The sequence below is a fragment of the Ursus arctos genome, unplaced genomic scaffold, assembly GCF_023065955.2.
Source record: "Ursus arctos isolate Adak ecotype North America unplaced genomic scaffold, UrsArc2.0 scaffold_34, whole genome shotgun sequence".
Taxonomy (NCBI): domain Eukaryota; kingdom Metazoa; phylum Chordata; class Mammalia; order Carnivora; family Ursidae; genus Ursus; species Ursus arctos.
Genome location: NW_026623030.1, coordinates 6,144,866 through 6,164,938, shown reverse-complemented (window position 1 = coordinate 6,164,938; position 20,073 = coordinate 6,144,866). Strand labels below are relative to the sequence as shown.

The window sequence follows — 20,073 nt, the reverse complement described above, 5'->3', positions numbered from 1 at the left end:
TGCTGTTTTCACTTATTATAATGATTCTTTGTATTTAAGAGAAAATTAGTCTGTACAGTGAATCAGCCATGGATTATTTGATGTCTCTCGTGGATAGTGGTAGATACTAGATTTTGTCATTTTATTTTATTTTTTGTTTGTTTTGCCATTTTGATGATACTGAGATGAACAACTTTGCCCTTAAACTTTTTTCTGTGTTTTGACTGATTTCCTAAGGATAGATAAGTAGAAGTGAAATTGCCAGCTTGGGAAATTATTAGTGAATTATTTTCTAAATAGGTCTTAAAGACTTGCGTTCTTACCGTCAGTGTATAATGAGAGTATCCTTCTCACTGTTTTCTTATCAATATTTTCAATAGCTTAAAGGTTTGGATATTATTTTTTTATCTTGTATTAATTTGACTTTTAAATGCTAATGAGATTGGTAAATGCTTTTTCACGGGTTTATAGGTTTTAACTCAAGTTACAAGAACTTTTTAAAATGTAATTTTTCAAAAATGCCATAATTTGCATTATTCAAAAATTACATATATAGATATATGTGTGTGTATAATTTTTGAACAGTGTATATTTATTGCTTTATAAAATGTTTATATGTGTATTTATAAATGTATATATGTGTATATATGAAATGTATACATATGTATGTATGTATATATGCACTCGTGTGCCTGTGTGTTTTCCCTGCATTACCGTGTTCCTTGTCTGCCTAGTTCCCCAATCCCCTCACCAGGGAACTGCTGTTACTAGTTTCTTAGGTATTCTAGAGTTTCTTTATGCATGCATAACCAAATATGAATATATATTCTTACTGTCATCCCTTTTTATACTCAGTATAGGGTCCTTTACACACTTATATTTTGCTATATAAGGTTACTTATTACAGCTTTGTTTGTATCATAGTCACTTTGGTCATGTGAAATAGATCTCTAGGATAAGTTCCCAGAAATGAGATTTTGGGATCAGAGTATTTGCATTCATGTACATATTTAAATTGGTACAACCATGCCATGGAGGGTGTACTGACTTAATTTTCCCACCAACAGTTCAAGAGAGAGCCTGTTTTCCCACAGCCTCATCAACAGAATGTTTATAAAACTTTTGATGGTTGACATTTTGATAGATGAAAGAAATCATATCTCAGTATAACTTTAATTCATATTTTTAGGAGTGATAGTGAGCATCTTTTCCTCTATATTTGTATGTCCTTTGCTATGAAATATTATTCATGTTTGTTGTACATTTCTCTCATGGATTTTTAGTCTTTTTTGTCTTCATTTCTAGGAGCCCTGGATGCATTAGGGAGAATGAATAGCCCTTTGTAATATGAGTTATAGTTCCTAGTCTATAGAAGCATTTCTTTTTTCTTTTTACTTTTCTTATATATTTTTTGCCATACAAAAAGTTTATTATTAAATTTACGAATTTTGTCTTTTATGGCTTTTTTTTTTTTTTTTTTTTTAGAAAGCAGGGAGCGGAGAGAGAATCTTAAGCAGGCTCCACCTCCAGTGTGGAGCCTGGTTTGGGGCTCAGTCTCACAACCCTGAGATCATGACCTGAGCCAAAATCAAGAGTTGGACATCTAACTGACTGAGCTGCCTAGGTGCCCCTTTTGTGGCTTTACAAAAGATCTTCTTTTGTATATTTCTCTATTGAAAGATTTTAATAAACAGAAAAACTTACCTAAACAGTGAAATTATAAAAAATGTTCAATATTTTGAAACAGGTTGAAGTTATATCTGATTTCAAAGTTATCTATTAAGTATTTCCCTGGCTGCCATTGGAATTTTGCATATTCATCTGAAATGGTATGGGTAAGCTAGAGTTAACTATTAGTAGAGGGCTTAAATTCTTTCCTGTTTCAGTGACTCTTAGTTACCTCGTCTTAAAGCACTTTTTCATATACACAGCCACCTCTTATTTAATGGCTCATGTTTATAAAACATTAGGAGTCATCCAGCCCAACCAAATTTGAAGGTCATCTGGCCTTGTCTCGTCATGATTGGTGTCATCTACTGATTTTTCTCCTTTGTCTCCCCTCTCATATTTGTCTGTATAGTCATCTTTGTACCATTAAATATGCTTCTGCTCCTGACACTTGTTTTGCCAGCTTTTAAATGATGTTCTTTGAGTCCCAACTGTATTAGTTTCCCGTGGCTGCCATAACAAGTGTCACAGACTGGGTGGCTTAACACAACAGAAATGTACTGCCTCATACTCTGCAGGCTAGAAGTTCAGGGCCATGTTCTCTCTGAAGCTTTTTAGGGGAGGGGGCGCCTGGCTGGCTCAGTTGGCGGAGCATGTAACTCTTAATCTCAGGGTTGTGAGTTCCAGCCCCTTGCTGGGTCTGTAGAGATTACTTACAAATAAAAAAAATCTCTAAACTGAAGCTTTTAGGGGAGGATCCTTCCTTACCTCTTTCAACTACTGGTAGTCGTAGGGATCCTTTGCTTTGTAGATTCGTTAATCTCTGCCTCTGCATTCACATTGGATTAAGGGTCCAGCGTATTCCACTATGAGTTTAACTAATTACATCTGCAGTGAGCCATTTCCAAATAAGGTCACATTCTGAAGTATTGGGGGTTAAAACTTTAACATATGTTTTTTTGGAAACACAGCTCAACCCATAATAGCGTCTATCACCAATGAGACAATTAGGGAACTTATTCTCATGTTCTTTCCCTTTCTACTTTTTTCTTTTTTAGTTACGTAATTTCTACATTGGCATTTCATTTGCATTTTGATTCACCATATCCTACACTTGTTTTTATTTTGTAGTTAAATATATTCTTTTCTAGCCATCAGGTGTTTCCTCTCTCTTGACTGACTGAAGTATGTCCTGTGGTAGTTTGCTCAGAGGATGGAAGACACAGTACGCTAGGCTCTTTCTTGTTCCACAGTTAACCTGTGGCTTTTGTAATGAAAACATAGTGTGGCTTTGTTTAAAGTCTTCGGCTTATGCTTTCCTCCCTTAAGTCTTTTGTCGGGATTGCTTTACTGTCTCTATGGAATGTAGGAGGGAAATCTGAGGCACCCCAGGTCTTTCTGCCTCAGAATTGACTTGATCTTTTTGTAAACTTACGTCAAAGATGCTCTCTTTCAAGTCTAGTTTAATTTTGTTAGGTTATATCTCTGTGTTGACTCTTCATGGTTATTTTGTCGCATCATTCAGTATACCCTTCAATATGTGAATTCGAGGATTTATTTATTTAAGGAAAATTTGCTCCAGCCCTTTACTGCCCCCAGAACTCTAGTGATGTATGTGTGAGATTTATTTTGCTTGACATCTGCATTTATTTTCCTTGAATCCTTTAAGAACTTATTATTTTGAAAAAATTATAGGTCACAGGAGGTTACAAACATATTATAGAGGGATTTCCATATCCCATTCACCCAGTTTCCCCTAGTGGTTACATCTCTCATAATTATAGCGTGTTGTCATCACCAGACACTTGTCATGGGAACAGTGAATGTGTGGGTAGAATTCAGTGTCATTTTATCACAGGTGAGAATTCATGTAACCACTACCACAATCAGAGATACCACCACCACAATCAGAGATACAGAACTTCACCATCACCACAATGATCTGTCTCTTTCTTAATTTCCGTTTCATCTTGTTTGCATTTCACATTTTTGATCTCCTCATTCCTTACGGTGTTTTCTGCAATGTCTCTTTCTCCCTGCGTACTTTCCAGTTTCATCTTGTTTTCTGTGGTTTTGATATTTTTAACTGTATATGAATGCATTTAATAAAAACTAGAAGTGCTCCTATATAAAGCCTTACATAATTATTTTTTCTGTCACACTGCCCTTGGTCAGAGACAGAATGCTGGCTGGCTGGTCTTACTCTTGGACCTACCTGATTGGTTTTTTGTTTTGTTTTGTTTGTTTTTTTGGTGCTTCTAAGAAAATATACTTATCTATTACATGTAGGAAATATACCTTCGGGGGTTACTAAAGTTTCTCATGAACTTGGTATATGTTCAGATATTTTGAATGAGGGTGTCATATTTAACCTTTCTAAAGTGACCATGGAATTGGTAAGCTACCCAGGCACCTGCAACCCCGCTTCTTAGGCGTGGGGCAAAACAACAGGACTTAATGAGAAAAGGCCAATTTAGAAGAGGTTAAGTGTGCTCTGAATTAAAATCTCAGGGGAAGATGAAATGAGAGCGATGGAGTGTTGCCGAGTTGCTCAGCATATGTGTTTTGCTGCCATAGCCACCAAAGCAAATACTAATTGCGATCTCTCCATCAGTCTCTGGCATGTAGATAGATTAATCCATGAGTCTTTTGGGGGTGTGGCTTAGCCTACTAGCATGCCTACTGTCAGATTTTTAGCCCATTCCTAAACCAATTTTAGTATTTCACAGTATGCATTGTTGTATTTTATTTTTACTGATGTATAATTGACATACAGTAAAATACACAGATCTTAGGGATTTCATTCACTGTGTTTCTGACACTTACATACACCTATTTAAACACCACCACCTAAAATATATAGAACATATACATCCCTCCATTAACAATCCTTTGTCTTTTTCAAGTCAATTCTCCTCCTCCTTCCCCACCTCCACCCTGCTACCCACTTTCTGATTTATATCATCATAATTTAATCTGTTATTACATTTCATATGAATGGAATCATACATTTATCTGTGTCTAGCTTCCAACGCTTTACCGTGTTTTTGAGATTCATCCTGTGGTTGCCTGTACCAGTAGCTTCCCGTGCTCGTTGCTGTGTAGCTCTCCATTGTGTGACTGGCCATGCTGTGTATCTGTTCTGTTGCACAACATGCATTTTCATCTAAGCCTCATTTCCAGCTCTGTTTTCAAGGTTCCTGCTACAGCTTTCTCTTTTTCCCTCATCAACTTCAAATGCCTGTGTCAGTTTCTTAGTTGGTTTTCCTGGGTTATGCTAAACTCTGTATACACAGTTATTTCTTCAACCGAGGAAGTTTTGTTTTCTATTACCTTTGATAGTTGACTGTGTTCCATCTATTCTCTCTTCCTTTTGAGAACCCTGGTTTCCCATTAGTGGCACTCCGTTCTCTGGTCATTTATGACTGTTTTCCTTTCCCTAATTTTCATTTCTTTATACATTTCCTCTGTGTTGTGGGGCAGTGGCTCAGGTGTTTATCCTGCACCACCGATTTTCTGTAGCATCAACTAGCCTTTTTAGCTGCCAACATCGACTTTGATTTTGTGTCCATTTATTTTTATTGAAATTCTTGTTCCTTTTTATTATAGTAAAATGAGTGTGATTTTTTTTTTTTGAGTGTGATATTTTTATTCTTTTTCTCTGGTTTCTACCAACTTATACTACATTTAAGTTTTTTTTTTTTTTTTTTAAGACTACTTATTTGAGAGAGACAGAGCATGAGTGCATGAGTCAGGGATGGGGCAGATGGAGAGGGAGAAGCAGACTCCCTGCTGAGCAGGGAGCTCCATGTGGGGCTCAATCCCAGGACCCTGAGATCATGACCTGAGCCGAAGGCAGATGCTTAACTGAGCCACCCAGGTGCCCCTAAGTTTGTTTGTTTGTTTTTTAATATTTATGGTATACTGTTGGCCAAAATTTTCGTCTCTTCAGTGGTAACATTGTTGTGGTCAGTGTACTTTATCTGACTAGTTTTGCTGCTCATTAGCATTCCTGTTAGCTAGTCGTCCAGCTGGTTTCCAGCAGGTCCAGAGAGCTGATTTGGACCTTCTAGTTCCAGGACTGCCTTTGTATCTCTGTGTGGCTGGCACCTTGGCAGTTTTGGGATTCCTTTGAAGTTTGACATCTCAACTAAAATTTCTCTATTTGCATGTGTTCATTTTTTTTTCAGTGGGGGAAGGGCAGAGCGAGAGGGAAAGAATCTTGAACAGGCTCTACACCCACACAGAGTCCACACCCACACAGAGTCCAACATGGGGCTCAATCTCACAAACCTGAGATCATGACCTGAGCCGAAATCAAGAGTTGGACGCTTAACAGACTGAGCCGCCCAGGCACTCCTATTTCCAAGTGTTCTTACAGTTCACTTCCCATTATTTGAGGTAATACACCCAAAATGCGTTTGTTCCTTTAAATCAAAGGAACTGGGCTAGGGATGCCTGGGTGGCTTAGTCAGTTAAGCGTCTGCCATTGGCTCAGGTCATGATCTCAGGGTCCTGGGATCAGGCCCTGCGTTGGGCTCCCTGCTCAGCAACCTCTGCCCCTCCTCCCTGCTTGTGCTCTCTCTCTTGCTCTTGCTTGCTTACTCTCTCTCTCTCTCTCTTCCCCCTCCCCGAATAAATAAATAAATAAATATCATTAAAAAAAATAAGGAACTAGACTAATACAGCACATCACCCCATCTCTCCAGTAACCCACAGCTTTTTTCATGTTGTATCATGGTATCTGTGTGTATGTGTGTGTGTGCACTCATATAGGAACCCATGTGGGTGCGTGTCATGCAGAAGCCAAAATAAGCAATTTGGTTAATATTCTGTCTCCATTGGTTAGAAATTCACCAGCTAGTTTTTTGTCAATACCACTGTCTTGATTTGGGCTTTTTAAAAATCCAAAATTCAAGATGGGATTTTCTCCGTGTTTGTTGCTCAACTTAGTATTCTGAACTTTGTGCAAAAAAAAAGGGTGGGATAAAATTCAGTCAAATAAAAGCTGAACTGAGACCAATGGCAGAGTGTGCAAGTGGTAGGTGTAGGAGCTGACGTCTGCAGTAGTTCTTCCTGTCTAGTATGACCTCGCCATTCTCCTCAGGTGATGCTGCCTGTTTTCTCTCCTTGCGTCGGGCTGGGCTGGCCTCGTGATGGGTATTGGCTAACAGAACATGGCATGTGGATTAGGTAGACGTGGGATTTTACTATATTTATTGCTTTCTAATCTTTTTTTAATGTCATGAACATCTTTCTGAGTCAAAGGAGATAGTACTTAACAGCATGATTTAAGATAGCTGAATAGTGTTTTATTGTATGTTTGTGCCATAATTTCCGTAGCCTAATTTCCTTATACATTTAAGACATATCCTTTTGACAGAGTCTTTATAGTTAACATTGATTTTTTTTTCCCTTAGGATTAATTCCTACATGTAGAATATCTGAGTCAAAGTGCTTTGATATGCATTGCTTAATTGCTCAAAAGTCGTCCCACTTCATATTCCACCCAGCAGCGTGTGACTGAGCCCATTTCTTTACATTTGTGTACCTGATTCTTTTTTTTTTTTTTTTTTTCATCTGTGCTCTTTGAGGGTAGGAACTTCTGAATGCTTGGCTTATTGCTTTATATCAGGTATTTGATAAATGTTTTTCAGATGAATAGCTAACATTGTTATGCGACTGTATGTGAAATTTACTAATGAAAATGCCACAGCCTTTTTCTTTTATAGTAGTTTACCAGGTACTTCATTCAATGGGAATATGCTTTACAGTTTTAGATAATTAAGAGCAAAAATCCATGGTTGAGTTACCATATATGACAGCTAGAGCAGAGAGTATAGATTAACAAGTTCGTAGGTAAGCAGAAATGGCTTTTTGTCAGTGCAGAGAATGTTAGCTAAAGGAATGGAATACTAATCACAGATGTTCTCCCTTTCAGGTGTGCTTTAGAGTCTTCTGGTTCAGCAGCTCATCAGAAGCCCCCCTGTGAGAGTGAGTCATCTCAGTTGGTGTGTCCACAAGCTAGTGTGAGTAGGCTGACTTACGTGTCTGAACAAGAGAGCTCCTGTCCCACTACAGCCTCAGATCTTGGCCCTGAGGGCCGCAAGGTGGGCAGCGTTTCTATTATTTCTTTAGTAAGGCTTATGGCTTTAAAGTGATACCGTTGTAGGAGTCAGACTGAAGTTGAGGCCTTGTAATTTCTGTTGCTGTTGTAACTTTAAAATGTGTGTGTATGTGTGCACATGCATGCGTGTGTGTGTTTTGATCAAATAGCTACTCATGCTGAGTAGGCAGTAGAAGTACAACTATTTCAATTTTCCAGTCCGGTGGGGACCCTTGCCAGGCACACTGGAATGGAGCGCACTGTGATCCACCGATGCTGTGGGATTCACAGGGAGTTAACTACACATCTGCCTGGACTTAGTGATGGTTCAACAAAGGTTATTGGGAGGGATAAGTAATATACCGAAGCCATATTTTGTAAGACTGCTTGGCAGGGAGGAAGCAGACAAACAAATGAGGGAAGATACGGAGTTGTAAAGTGCACACTGCATTGGAAGGACCCCTGGAAGTCTGGAATGACTGTAGTGAATTGTACATGGGGAAAAGAGGAGAGGCCAAACCATGAAGAGTCTTAGATGTAGAACCTGGGAGTTCAAAGGTTCTTAAGCAGGACATTGACGTGATCTGTGTTGATGTTTTATTTTTTTTTATTTTCTTAAGATTTTATTTATTTATATGAGAGAGAGAGTGAACGCATGAGCCAGGGTGGGGGGGGGTGGGAGAAAGGGAGGGGAGAAGCAGGCTCCCCACTCAGCACAGAGCCTGGTGCAGGGCTCTGTCCTAGGACCCTGGGATCAGGACCTGAGCCAAAGGCAGATGCTTGATCCACTGAGCCACCCCGGCGCCCCTGTGTTGTTGTTTTAAAAGCTCGTGGCACTGGCAGTGTGGAGGAGGCACTGAGGAGGGGCAAGATCAAAACCGGGAGAATTTGACACAAGGCTGCTGAAGGCAGGCGAGAGATGGCATGGGCTTGCATTAAGGTAGTGGCAGTGGTGGTGGGAGAGAAGCGGGTAGATACGAGAGATTTATGTGAGAGAAGCTAGACTTTTGTTATCTATGTGTGTGTGTTGTGAATATGAGAGTATTCAGTTTTTTAATGAGCTGCATTTGCCTGTTGTGTTCAATACAGTCCTCCTCCACCAAGCCCTTACTAAATATATCCACTAAAGTTACTATGTATATGATGTCACCTTGGACAGATCATTGAAAGCGGTCTTTTTGATGATGCTGGTAAATGTTGGGTCTCTCTGTTCTTAGCTAGTGGTTACAGGCTGAGTTGCAGAGTTAGATGGGCTTTCCTCTGCTATTTTCTGAGATAGACTGTAACTTCCCCAAGCCCATTTCTTCATCTATAAGGAGGGACACTGATGTAAGAATAGGGCTTGGCACCGAGAAGTTACCACTGAATACATACTGGCTGTTATTTATTTTTATTGAGTGGTTGATGATGTCTGGTAAATAACCTGGTCTTTGTTTATTAATGTCTATTTCTGTTTGGACTAAGAGAAATTTTCAAACCAAGTGTGGAGAATAGTCAGTTAAGTGCATCTTAACTTAAATGTAAATTCCAGCTGGTCCACCTTGCAGAGCTGTAGACATCATTCCTAAGGTGATGCCTTATAATGAAATGAGTATATGAACATTGACTAGGGTTGTTACTTCTTACCTAAGAAAACAGAACCACGTAATCTTAGACATTGGAAAAGACTTAGTGCTCATAGAAATTAGCATCTTCAAGCATAACAGCAGTGTAAACAAACAAGGGGGGTGGGACAGCCTATGAGCTGCATTGATTCTTCCTGACCTCGTGTTGATATCATTCGAAAACTTGCTCAGCCCCCACTCCTGTGTTATTAATTTAATTAGATTTTTATTGTACAGCTTCCAGGAAAACGATCCCTTAAATTTGAAAGAAAGTACTTTTCACTGGTCCTTTATCTGTGTAATTTGTCAGAGAGGTAATTGCTATATATTTTCTCTTTAATCCCCTCCCAATTTCTGTGAAACAGTAACTTAACACTTCTAACTTTTCATCTTGAGTTTCACAGCTGTAAAAAGTTGGCCTTTTTTCCAGAGTTAATGTGTAGATCTCTTCTTTATTTGAGATTATATCAGCATGGTTTGAATTAGTAAAAGTTTGTGGATTATTTAACATTTTTTGTCACATACAGAGTGATGTCACCAGTGAATTGAGCACCACGATTATTCGAGCCAGTCCAATTCCGTCAGAGGAACAGGCTGTGGAAAGGCTGAGAGAAGAAGGTCCATTTCAAAGTAGAAGTAAAGTAGCACTATCATATAATCAGAAAGACTCCGATACAGACAACGTGACTGAAACGACTTCTCTGAGTAGCAAACCTGAAGATGTAAAACCTTACTTGAGGTTGAATAAAGATCTTTCCTCCAGGAGTGGAGAACTATCAGAAACCGGTGCAGTAGGGTTGACCTCTAACCCCAGTGATCTGGACCAGATCAGCCTGGCTCTACGGAGCAAGCCAGGTCTCACCCGCCCACTTGTGTCAGCGATGCCACACCGCCCTGTGTCACACCAGGCATCTGTGAACAAAGGTGAAAGAGTAGCCTCTGAAGATACGTTAACTGCCGACAGTGCAGTAAGTGGCCAGATTCCTCATCGGATGACCCCTGGAAACCACGGCGCCCCTGTTCCCAGCACTGTGTCCTGTGGCTCTGCTCCTGAGGTGCAGAACGTGCCCACCGCAGTTCCTACGCTCTTGACTCAGCATTCTTTTACCACAGCTCCCTTTGCCCAGCAGTATTTGGGAACACTGCCTTCAGCTGGAAATGTCGCTTTGCCTCAGTGCCGTGCGGGCAGCGCCACTGTCTGTGGATTCCCGGGAAGCTGTCCATATCCTGCTGTCGCAGGAGAGCACGTTCAGAACTCTGTGGCCATGGGAATTTGTCTAGGACAAAACGTCAGCTCTGGATTGATGGGTGCCTCTTCCCTTTATAACCCATATTCTGATACCTTAAATCAGAACCTTCTAAGTACAGCGAAACCTTTTCCTGTGCAGTCTGTTGGTGCACATTGTGGAATCGAACCGTGGGATTCAGGAATGCTGTCAGGATTTGGTAAGATGCTTTTTCTCTTATCGCTTATTGTTGCTTGCTATTATTTAAAAATGGAGGTTTCTCAAATGAGGCCACAAAACGAGTTTGTTTGAAGGAGATACTGGTTGGTCTGAATTTCTCTTAATTTTATTCGTTGTCCTAAATTGAGAACACAGACCATAATATATTTCTGTGCAAGGGTCCCTGACATGGCTTCAGAAAAACACAAACACTCATGCAGGTGAAACGCCCCAATGCCTTTGTGTTCCTGTCTCTCCTGTACTCAGCATTTAGATTTCTGTTATTCTTTCAACTAGGAACCGCCCAGTTTAGAATTGGTTCCCTGGAGGAGTCTCCTTCCGCTTTTTAAAGTCTTTTGGGGAATAACAGTTGTGAGAGACAGCACCCTTCTACCCTTGTCTGCAGTGGCTGAACTGCCCTCAGATTTTTGCTAGAGACAGCCACTGCTGGGTGCTATGCTTTCCCTGACACAGTGCACACGACCACTGGCATGCTGTCTTCTTCTCTACCCTCTTTTTCTTCTCGAGGAAATTCCAAAGTTACTGCATAAGGTTGGCGAAAAGATTGGTCTTATTAAAATTCTGGGTTGGGGCGCCTGGGTGGCACAGCGGTTAAGCGCCTGCCTTCAGCTCAGGGCGTGATCCCGGTGTTATGGGATCGAGCCCCACATCAGGCTCTTCAGCTGTGAGCCTGCTTCTTCCTCTCCTGCTCCCCCTGCTTGTGTTCCCTCTCTCGCTGGCTGTCTCTATCTCTGTCAAATAAATAAATAAAATCTTTAAAAAAAAAATAAAATAAATAAAATAAAATTCTGGGTAGATGTGCAAACCCTGAAAGTTAGAGCCCTCTGTAAGTTTCTTATTAGGTTAGGTAGTGGCTTATATTTGTGGTAGAAAAAAGGAAGAGATTACTAATAGGCAATAACATTGAAGAATTGATTAGCTGCAGACTGTGGGTTTGATCCATTGCACTTGTTCTTCCTGGGTTGGATACAACAAGAAACAATTATTGGCCTGTGCTGAGGCTTATACAATGTCAAGGACTCCTTAAGACACCGGGCACTTCATACCGTAGCTCTTGGGTATCAACAGGTAGTCTATAAAAATTTCCATTTAACCGATCGTGCTTTTACTCAGGTGTTTAATATACCTTGCATTTGACCATGCTTTATCTTTACCCAGGGAAGGTAAGAGTACCTGAGGAGTTGAAGTTTCCTCATGCTTGCTGTGTGGGCATTGCTTCACAGACCTTCCTTAGCGTACTTAATCCGACTGACCGCTGGCTACAGGTCAGCATCGGGGTTCTCACCGTTAGTGTTAATGGTGAAAAGGTAAGCTTTCTGTGTCTTTCTCATTTGACTTAGCAATTGCGTGATGATTAATGCTGGATCTCTCTCTAGTACTTCCTTTTATACAGGGGAGTCGGTCCCCCCCATCCTTGCACAGAATCATTGCAGTGGTATATGAAAGAATAACATTGTGTCTTTTTCTTAGCCCCCCCTTTTGTTGTAGTATGTCCAGTGTAAGAATTGAAGTCTGAATTTGTTTCTCATTTTTCTATCAGTTATTTATCATTATATTTTGTTATTTATTCATCAAACCATGTAAATGCGCGTTTAGTGCTATTTAAACCACTGAAAGTTCTGATTTCTGCTATTTGTTTTGTTAAATGTGATTGAGTATAAGTTGCTGTCATTTATCAAAAAGTTACTCCCTTTCAGTAAGGGGAGTCTTTTTGACTAATTCACCTGATCACGTTCTTACATGGTCTTACAATTTTCACATTAACTCTTACAGCAAGAGTGTCTCACGTGATCAGCTAGAGGTGCTGAAGTACACTATTCTGAATCTGCTTTCACGATTACAATGACCTACGTGCACATGAGTGAGCAGGGAGGGTGGGAGGTATGGTCAGCAACTCTTATTTTGGAATGTCCTGGTTTTGCAACTGCTGCTTGCAGACGAGCATTGGTGGATGAATTTACTTTCCCTCTTACTTCCTGGTAATAACCCTTGTTTACCTGGGAAAATAAGATTGTGTCTGGTCTCCCTCTTCCCTTTTCCGAGCCTTTCCTCTCTGATCCTGAGGTTAGATGGAAAGTATGTGATTGGTGGAAAGCATTAAGGGCGAGAGATGAGCTTGGAGGCCCTTTTAGGGGCACTTAGGAAGTAGTGTTCCTTCTGGACACGGGAGTAGAAAAGAATGCCCTTGTGTACAGTGAGGAGAGAGGGTTTGAAGTGAGTCTAATCATGCACTTGGAGGCCTGATTAGGACCTTGGAGGTCAGTCTAAGCCCCCTGATTGTACAGCCACAAAAACCAGTCCTGGACAATGTGTGGGGTACCAGGGGCTCTTTTAGTGGAAGTGAGGGTGTAGATAGCTATGTTTATTTTAAACAGACCAGGGAGCACACGTTCAACTTAGCTTCGGAAGTCTTCATAATTTTGGCTAATTGTACTTTACAGATAATGAGTTATAAGACTTGGATATTTTGGAAGAGAAATTTTTGGATTTGATAGTTTGGGAAGAAAGGGATCTTAAACCAATTGATCCTAATTCTTGATTTTCCTAGTGAAGCCGTTTCTTTTTTTTTTTTTTTAAGATTTTATTTATTTATTCGACAGAGATAGAGACAGCCAGCGAGAGAGGGAACACAAGCAGGGGGAGTGGGAGAGGAAGAAGCAGGCTCATAGCGGAAGAGCCTGACGTGGGGCTCGATCCCATAACGCCGGGATCACGCCCTGAGCCGAAGGCAGACGCTTAACCGCTGTGCCACCCAGGCGCCCCGTGAAGCCGTTTCTTAATGAACTGTGTGGCTCTTTTTTTTTTTTTAAGGTGGATCTTTCAGCATATCCTTGTCTAGTCTTCAAGAATAAAGTCATCATAAGACCTCATGCCACAGAAGAGATAAAAGTACTTTTCATACCATCTGATCCCGGGATTTTCAGATGTATATTCAGTGTTGCTTCTTGGCCATTTTCAGCAGATGCTGATACCATAGCACAAGCAGAAGCCTTGGCAAGCAGAGTCATTCTCACGGCTGTTGCTGAGACCCCTGTGATTGAGGTAACTACTTATAAGCAGGTCTTTGTCATGCCTGGCATTTGAATGAAGGCTGTTTAACCTTAGTACTTAGGAAAAATGAATATGTGGTTAAGTGTGCCACAAAGTTACTTTCCAGTTAACTGTTGGTTCTTAATATCTTCTTATTTTAGAACTTAAAATTATTTCTGTTATTTTATAGAAACACAGATATACTTGCTAGATGTGGGTGTTAGTTTGGGATGTTCCGAAGTCACTAGACATATTGGGTTGTTTTTTAAAGGAGACTAAGAAATGTAACCAGATCAGTGATTATCCCTGGTGCTGTATGTAAATGTTGGATGTTATATATTAGCCTTTTAAAATTTTTTAATTATTTATTTTTTTAAAGATTTATTTATTTAGGTAATCTCTGTACCCAATGTGGGGCTCAGACTCACAACCCCCGAGATCAAGAGTTGCATGCTCCACTGACTGAACCAGCCAGGTGCCCCATATCAGCCTTTTAAAAATACTTTAAGAAACAATACAGTAAGCGGTTAGGTAGGGGAAATCTTGAATATATGAATATAGGGAAAATAAGAACAGCTGCCCTATATTACACGAATGAGTGTTTCAGCTTGGAATAATGTTCAGTGACCACATCACATATGGATTTAAAAGGCATTTTGATGTTCGGTTGAATGGACATGAAGACTAAGCTTCTTGGGTGCTGGAAGACAGCTCAGACAGTGTCTCTAGTGATGAAGAAGCCACCAGTGTTGACAATTTTGCCAGAGTTTGAATACAATTGTTTTCTCCCTGGAGTACTTCTTCCACACACTGCGTACCATATGTCACTTTGTCCAGATGTCACCTCACACTGTCGATAAAGTGGCAGTCCCTACCTGTCTCCTCATCCCCCACGCCCACTTCCCTTTCACTTAGTTTACCTTTCTGCTTAGCATTTTCAGCAGTGACGTACTAAATATTTACCTGTTTATTGTCTGATCCCTCTTGCCCCCACTAGAGTGTAAACTCTTTGGGGGGCAGAACATGTGTCTCTTGTTCATTTCCAGAATAGTGCTTGGCACATAGTAGGGGCTCAAGTAATAGTTGTTGAACTCTTGATTCAAATAGAAAGTGGAAATAGCAATATTTCTAAATGTAGATGGTTTTTTGAAATATTATATTACATATATGTGTACCAAGACCAGTGAATATAGTCAGCTAGCTATTTCATCCATATTGTTAAAGATTTATGTATTAAGTCTGGCCAGAGAAGACTTTGGATCATCTGTTGGGGAAATTGGGGTTTGTTAGGCATTTTAAAGTATATTTACAGTTTCTTTGGGTTTTTTTTTTTTTTGAGATTTTATTTTTATTTTGAGAGAGAGTATGTGCATGAGTGGGGGGAGGGGTAGAAGAAGAGGGAGAGAATCTCAGGCAGACTCTGCTGAATGCGGAGTCTGATGTGGGGCTTGATCTCACGACCCTGAGATCATGACCTGAGCCGAAACCAAGAGTTGGAGGATTAACCAACTGAGCCACCCAAACACCCCTGAAGTACATTTATGGTTTCCAGACGTGTTGGGAATGTTTCAGCTGCCACTTCCCATTGCGTACCCCACACTAGAGTCAGAATGTGAGTTGGGGGGGAAGGAGAGAGAGATTCCATACTGTGGTATGTGCTCAATTTATGTTAATGTTCCTTGTGTGCTTGAAAAGAATGGCTCTTCTTTCTCTTGAGTGCAGAATTCTTTCGCGTATCCTTTAGCTCTGATTTATTACTATGTGGTTCTAGTCTTTTGGCCTCTGAGAGAGGTGTCTGTGGATTTGTCTCTTTTTCCTTATAGTTCTTTTGATATTTGTCTTGGGTATTCTGAGCTCTTTAGTTATGTGCAAACGTTTAGACTCAAGATCATTTTATCTTCTAAGTGAAATCGTTCCTTTTTAAAGTAACAATTCTCTTTCATCCTTCTTTTGTATTAGTTTGGAAGTTACACATTTCTATTCCCTTTTTATTCAGATTGGTTACTCAGGTATAAAATTAATCAAGAGCTCTGTTCTAGCCCAAACAACTCAAAAAGCTACAGTCATTTTAATGTTGATCTTTTCCTTCTGTAATCTTTGACTAATACTTTAGTCCCAAATGTTTTAAAACTCCAACATTGAACTTTTTGTAATGGATTGATCAAGCTATTTATACATTTTTTTTGCTCATTGTTTCTTGAATCTTCTATTTTTACCTTTTTAACAGACTCTATTATCTGTATTTATTTATTTATTTATTTATTTAAAGACTTTATTTATTTATTTGACAGAAAGAGAGAGAGCCAGCGAGAGAGGGAACACAAGCAGGGGGAGTGGGAGAGGAAGAAGCAGGCTCCCAGCGGAGGAGCCTAATGCGGGGCTTGATCCCAGAACACTGGGATAACGCCCTGAGCCAAAGGCAGACACTTAACGACTGAGCCACCCAGGCGCCCCTCTATTATCTGTATTTAAAATGTACTGGGGCGCCTGGGTGGCACAGCGGTTAAGCGTCTGCCTTCGGCTCAGGGCGTGATCCCAGTGATCTGGGATCGAGCCCCACATCAGGCTCTTCTGCTATGAGCCTGCTTCTTCCTCTCCCACTCCCCCTGCTTGTGTTCCCTCTCTCGCTGGCTGTCTCTATCTCTGTCGAATAAATAAATAAAATCTTTAAAAAAAAAAAAAATGTACTTATTTTATAGTTAATCTAGATCATTTCTAGTTTTTCAGGTGCTGATTCTTCTGCTAGTTTTGCTAGTCTTCCCGATTATTTTCTTCATGTGGTTTCTAATTTTTGAATTGATAATTTAAATTTTTAATTTTATTTATTTATTAAAGATTTTATTTATTTATTTGTCAGAGAGAAAAAGAGAGCACAAGCAGGGGGGTAGCAGGCTCCTCGCTGAGCAGGGAGCCTGATGCAGGGCTTGATCCCGGGACCCTGGGATCATGATCTTAGCTGAAGGCAGATGCTTAACTGACTGAGCCACCTAGGCATCCCTGATAATTTAAATTTAAATTTTTTAAATGTGAGTTCACGTCATGGAGGCTGCTCTTTGCTATAGAAATCCCATGTGTCCTGGTTTTTCAAAGTGTCCAGGGAGAGGACTCTGTATAAATGCTGGGGGCACTAAAGGTTTCAGTGATTTTTCAGCTTAGAGCTCCCATGCCTACTGTGGTGTAGGCCTGGGCTTTTCTTTCCTACAAATGATCTTCTAACATCTGCCCATCTCTGGACAAACTTCCCCGTTATCGCCTCCTGGCCTCAGACGTGTAAACAGAATTTTTCCAGGTCCCTTTTCTTAAAAGGGCACTTCTTTGAATTTCTGCATTTGATGCAGGAAGCTCAAATTACATTCCAGCCTCACCCTGCCCACAACAAGCTCAGAGTCCTACCTTCTGTTCTCAGGAGGGTGTTGAAGCTCAACTCCCTTGGGAGTGGGTTGATCCCAGACCTTCATGGACCACCATGGAAGTCAGCTCCCATTTGCAAGTCTGTTTTTTATTTCCCTTTATATTTGACCAGGCTAAAGAAATTTATGTGTATTTTAAATATTATCCAACATTTCTGTATGTGTGGGTGTGAGGGGTCTATGTTAGGTGGTTCTCCAGTGTTTAAAGAAGTCATCTGTCATGATGACAGGCACTCATTTTAAACTTTTGATATGTCTATTTTGATATCCTTTTAAACATTTTCAGTTTTGTCAGAAATTTGGACTAAATCTGAAAATGCCAACATATATTTTGAAGGGAATTGAGAAGCTAAAATTGTATAATAATAGAACTCATAGCTCGTTGAAGGGAAGCTTATTGTCAGTTTGTCTTAAGATCTAACAGTCTTTTCAAAGTAGCAACAACAAATGTATTGCTTTGTTCTATAGTTTATATTTGGATACATAGACTACCTCAAACAAAGAATTTAACATTTATTTTTGTAGAAAATAACAGTCGTAAATGGCCTAGGGAAGCTTAGGTAAGTTTACATTGAATGCTGACTATTTGTGGCTGTAAAGAACAGTGATATGAATATAAGCTGTGGTATTTGTTGATATATTGCTTTTTAGAAATCAGTCTTTTCTTTCATAATTAGGTAGAAACAGAAAAGAAAGATGTTCTTGATTTTGGCGACTTGACTTACGGTGGCTGGAAAGCTCTGCCATTAAAATTGATAAACAAGACTCATGCCACTGTGCCAATCAGACTTGTTATTAATGCTGTAAGTACTAACATACAGTAAGAAACTTTACAGAGCACATTGATTGGGAATTGTACACTCCTGATATCATTCTTGATTAATTTTTCTTACGGCAGTAAATTTTTTTGTTAAGGATTCTGTCAACAGATTTAACATCACACCAACATTGTACTATTGGCTTTATTGAAACGGATTCTTCTATTTCTGAACAGAACGCCATAGCCTGGCGCTGCTTCACGTTTTCCAAGGCACCCGTCCATGCTTCTCTGAAAACAGCTCCATATGTCGACGTGATTGCTCAGCTGGCAGCTCCTTCTGTGGTCAACCACATGATGCCTGCCAGTTATGATGGACAGGTAAGCTGGGGGGGGTTGCAGCACTGGCTTTGAATTAAAGAGGAAGTTAAGTTTCCAAACAGCTTATCTTTCATTAAGACTTAAACCTTAATGCTAGTGTAAATTTTATTTTATTTTATTTTATTTTACAGGATCCAGAATTTCTGATCATTTGGGTTCTTTTCCATAGTCCAAGGAAACGGATCACTTCTTCAGGTATCATGTGTATGTTTTTTGGGAATTGCTTTACTCTGTAGCTAAATAAACCACAAAGTTAAGGCATATTTCCTTCATCAGTAAATGTGAATACTTTGAGTAATTTGTCAAATATTTTATGTTTTTTTTTAAATGGGGCAGAGAGCATGCATGCTGTTTTGGGTCAAACCCATGTATGGGTAACCCCAGCGAGTACCACTGAAAACTTTTTGGGATCTTTTCTGTTCGCTGATTTTTATCACATCTACCAGTTGGATGTTTTCTTTCTTTTCTCCTTTCCCCTCCACGCATTTCTATCCCTGTTTGAATTCTTTAAAAGGTCATCTTGCTTAGAATTTCTCGTGACCTCTGAGGACATAGCGTTGGACCACATGAGGCATTTAGAATTAAATAACTCTCTGGTCTCTGAACTAAAAGAATGAACTTTTATAGAGATTTTAGACTCAGCAGAAGAGTTCTTGGCAAGAATCGATATAGAAGTTGATAGCCCAAACCCTACACCAGTCATTAAAAGTGTTGGTCTTCAAGCAAGAACAGGAATAGCTAGGATACACGCTCCAAAAGACTTACAGGTACCCTAAACTCTTCTTTTTGCCATGATTTTATGTTCAGGTTGATTTCATTCTAATTGTGACATTATTTAAAATGTCGGTTTTACCCCATCCTCTAGACTATGCACTTGTTTGCCAGTATGGCTTCCTCAACAAAGCAGCACTTACCTTTGAAAAATGCTGGGAATATTAACGTTTACTTAGATATCAAGGTAAGAATTTGTGTCAGAATGCAATGCCATAGTATTTCCTCAGACTGTGAGGCTGAGTATCTCCTCACATTCTGAAGGTTGCTCAGCTGCCTACCTTGGCAGAGCGCCATGGGGATCAAACAGAAGAACCTATGTGAGTGCTTTAAAAGCTGGGGGTTACACTAGTATGAAATAGATTGAAATAGATGGCAGGGCACTTTAATTTTGACATCTGATGCTCTATATGTAAGAACCAAGTTCTAGATTAGTTCCTGAAAAATGTGTGTGTTATCCTGTGGGTAGGTGGAAGTGGAGGAGAGTGATCACATATGTAGACGTTATTTCCGAGACATGTGGGTGAGCAAGAGGGTATTAGTGACAGGAATGTCATGGAATGTCATGGGGTGGGAGATGAAGTTTATTACGGAAGAGGAAGTGCCCTTTCCAAGAGAATAAGACAAGGCGGGGCAGTGACAGAGAAGGCAGAAGGGAAAAATAACCTATCAGAGTAAATGAAAAAATGAGAGTAACGGAGTAAAAACCACATTTGCCTAAGTCGGCATTTAGTTATAATTGTATAAATATTTAGATCCCAGATCAAGGAAGTCACTTTTCAGTGGATCCAGAGAATCTGTTCCTTAAACCTGGAGAAGAACACGAAGTTACAGTTACATTTACTCCAAAGGACCCCAAAGCCTGTGAGGAAAGGTAATATAAAATTATTTATAATGACAA

General features: G+C 39.9%; 1 protein-coding gene across 5 annotated transcripts in view; it reads left to right on the top strand.

Moving 5' to 3' along the window:
- CEP192 (centrosomal protein 192) overlaps positions 1-20,073 on the top strand; it is a 139,324-nt gene that overhangs the window by 75,165 nt on the left and 44,086 nt on the right. For all 5 annotated transcript variants that reach the window (XM_048221598.2, XM_048221596.2, XM_048221597.2 and 2 more), the window contains 10 exons: positions 7,589-7,757; positions 9,885-10,803; positions 11,982-12,130; positions 13,635-13,865; positions 17,941-18,066; positions 18,258-18,401; positions 18,533-18,596; positions 19,029-19,168; positions 19,267-19,359; positions 19,928-20,046. In XM_048221598.2, the coding sequence (XP_048077555.1) occupies positions 7,589-7,757; positions 9,885-10,803; positions 11,982-12,130; positions 13,635-13,865; positions 17,941-18,066; positions 18,258-18,401; positions 18,533-18,596; positions 19,029-19,168; positions 19,267-19,359; positions 19,928-20,046 (2,154 nt within the window). The remainder of the gene's footprint in view (positions 1-7,588; positions 7,758-9,884; positions 10,804-11,981; positions 12,131-13,634; positions 13,866-17,940; positions 18,067-18,257; positions 18,402-18,532; positions 18,597-19,028; positions 19,169-19,266; positions 19,360-19,927; positions 20,047-20,073) is intronic.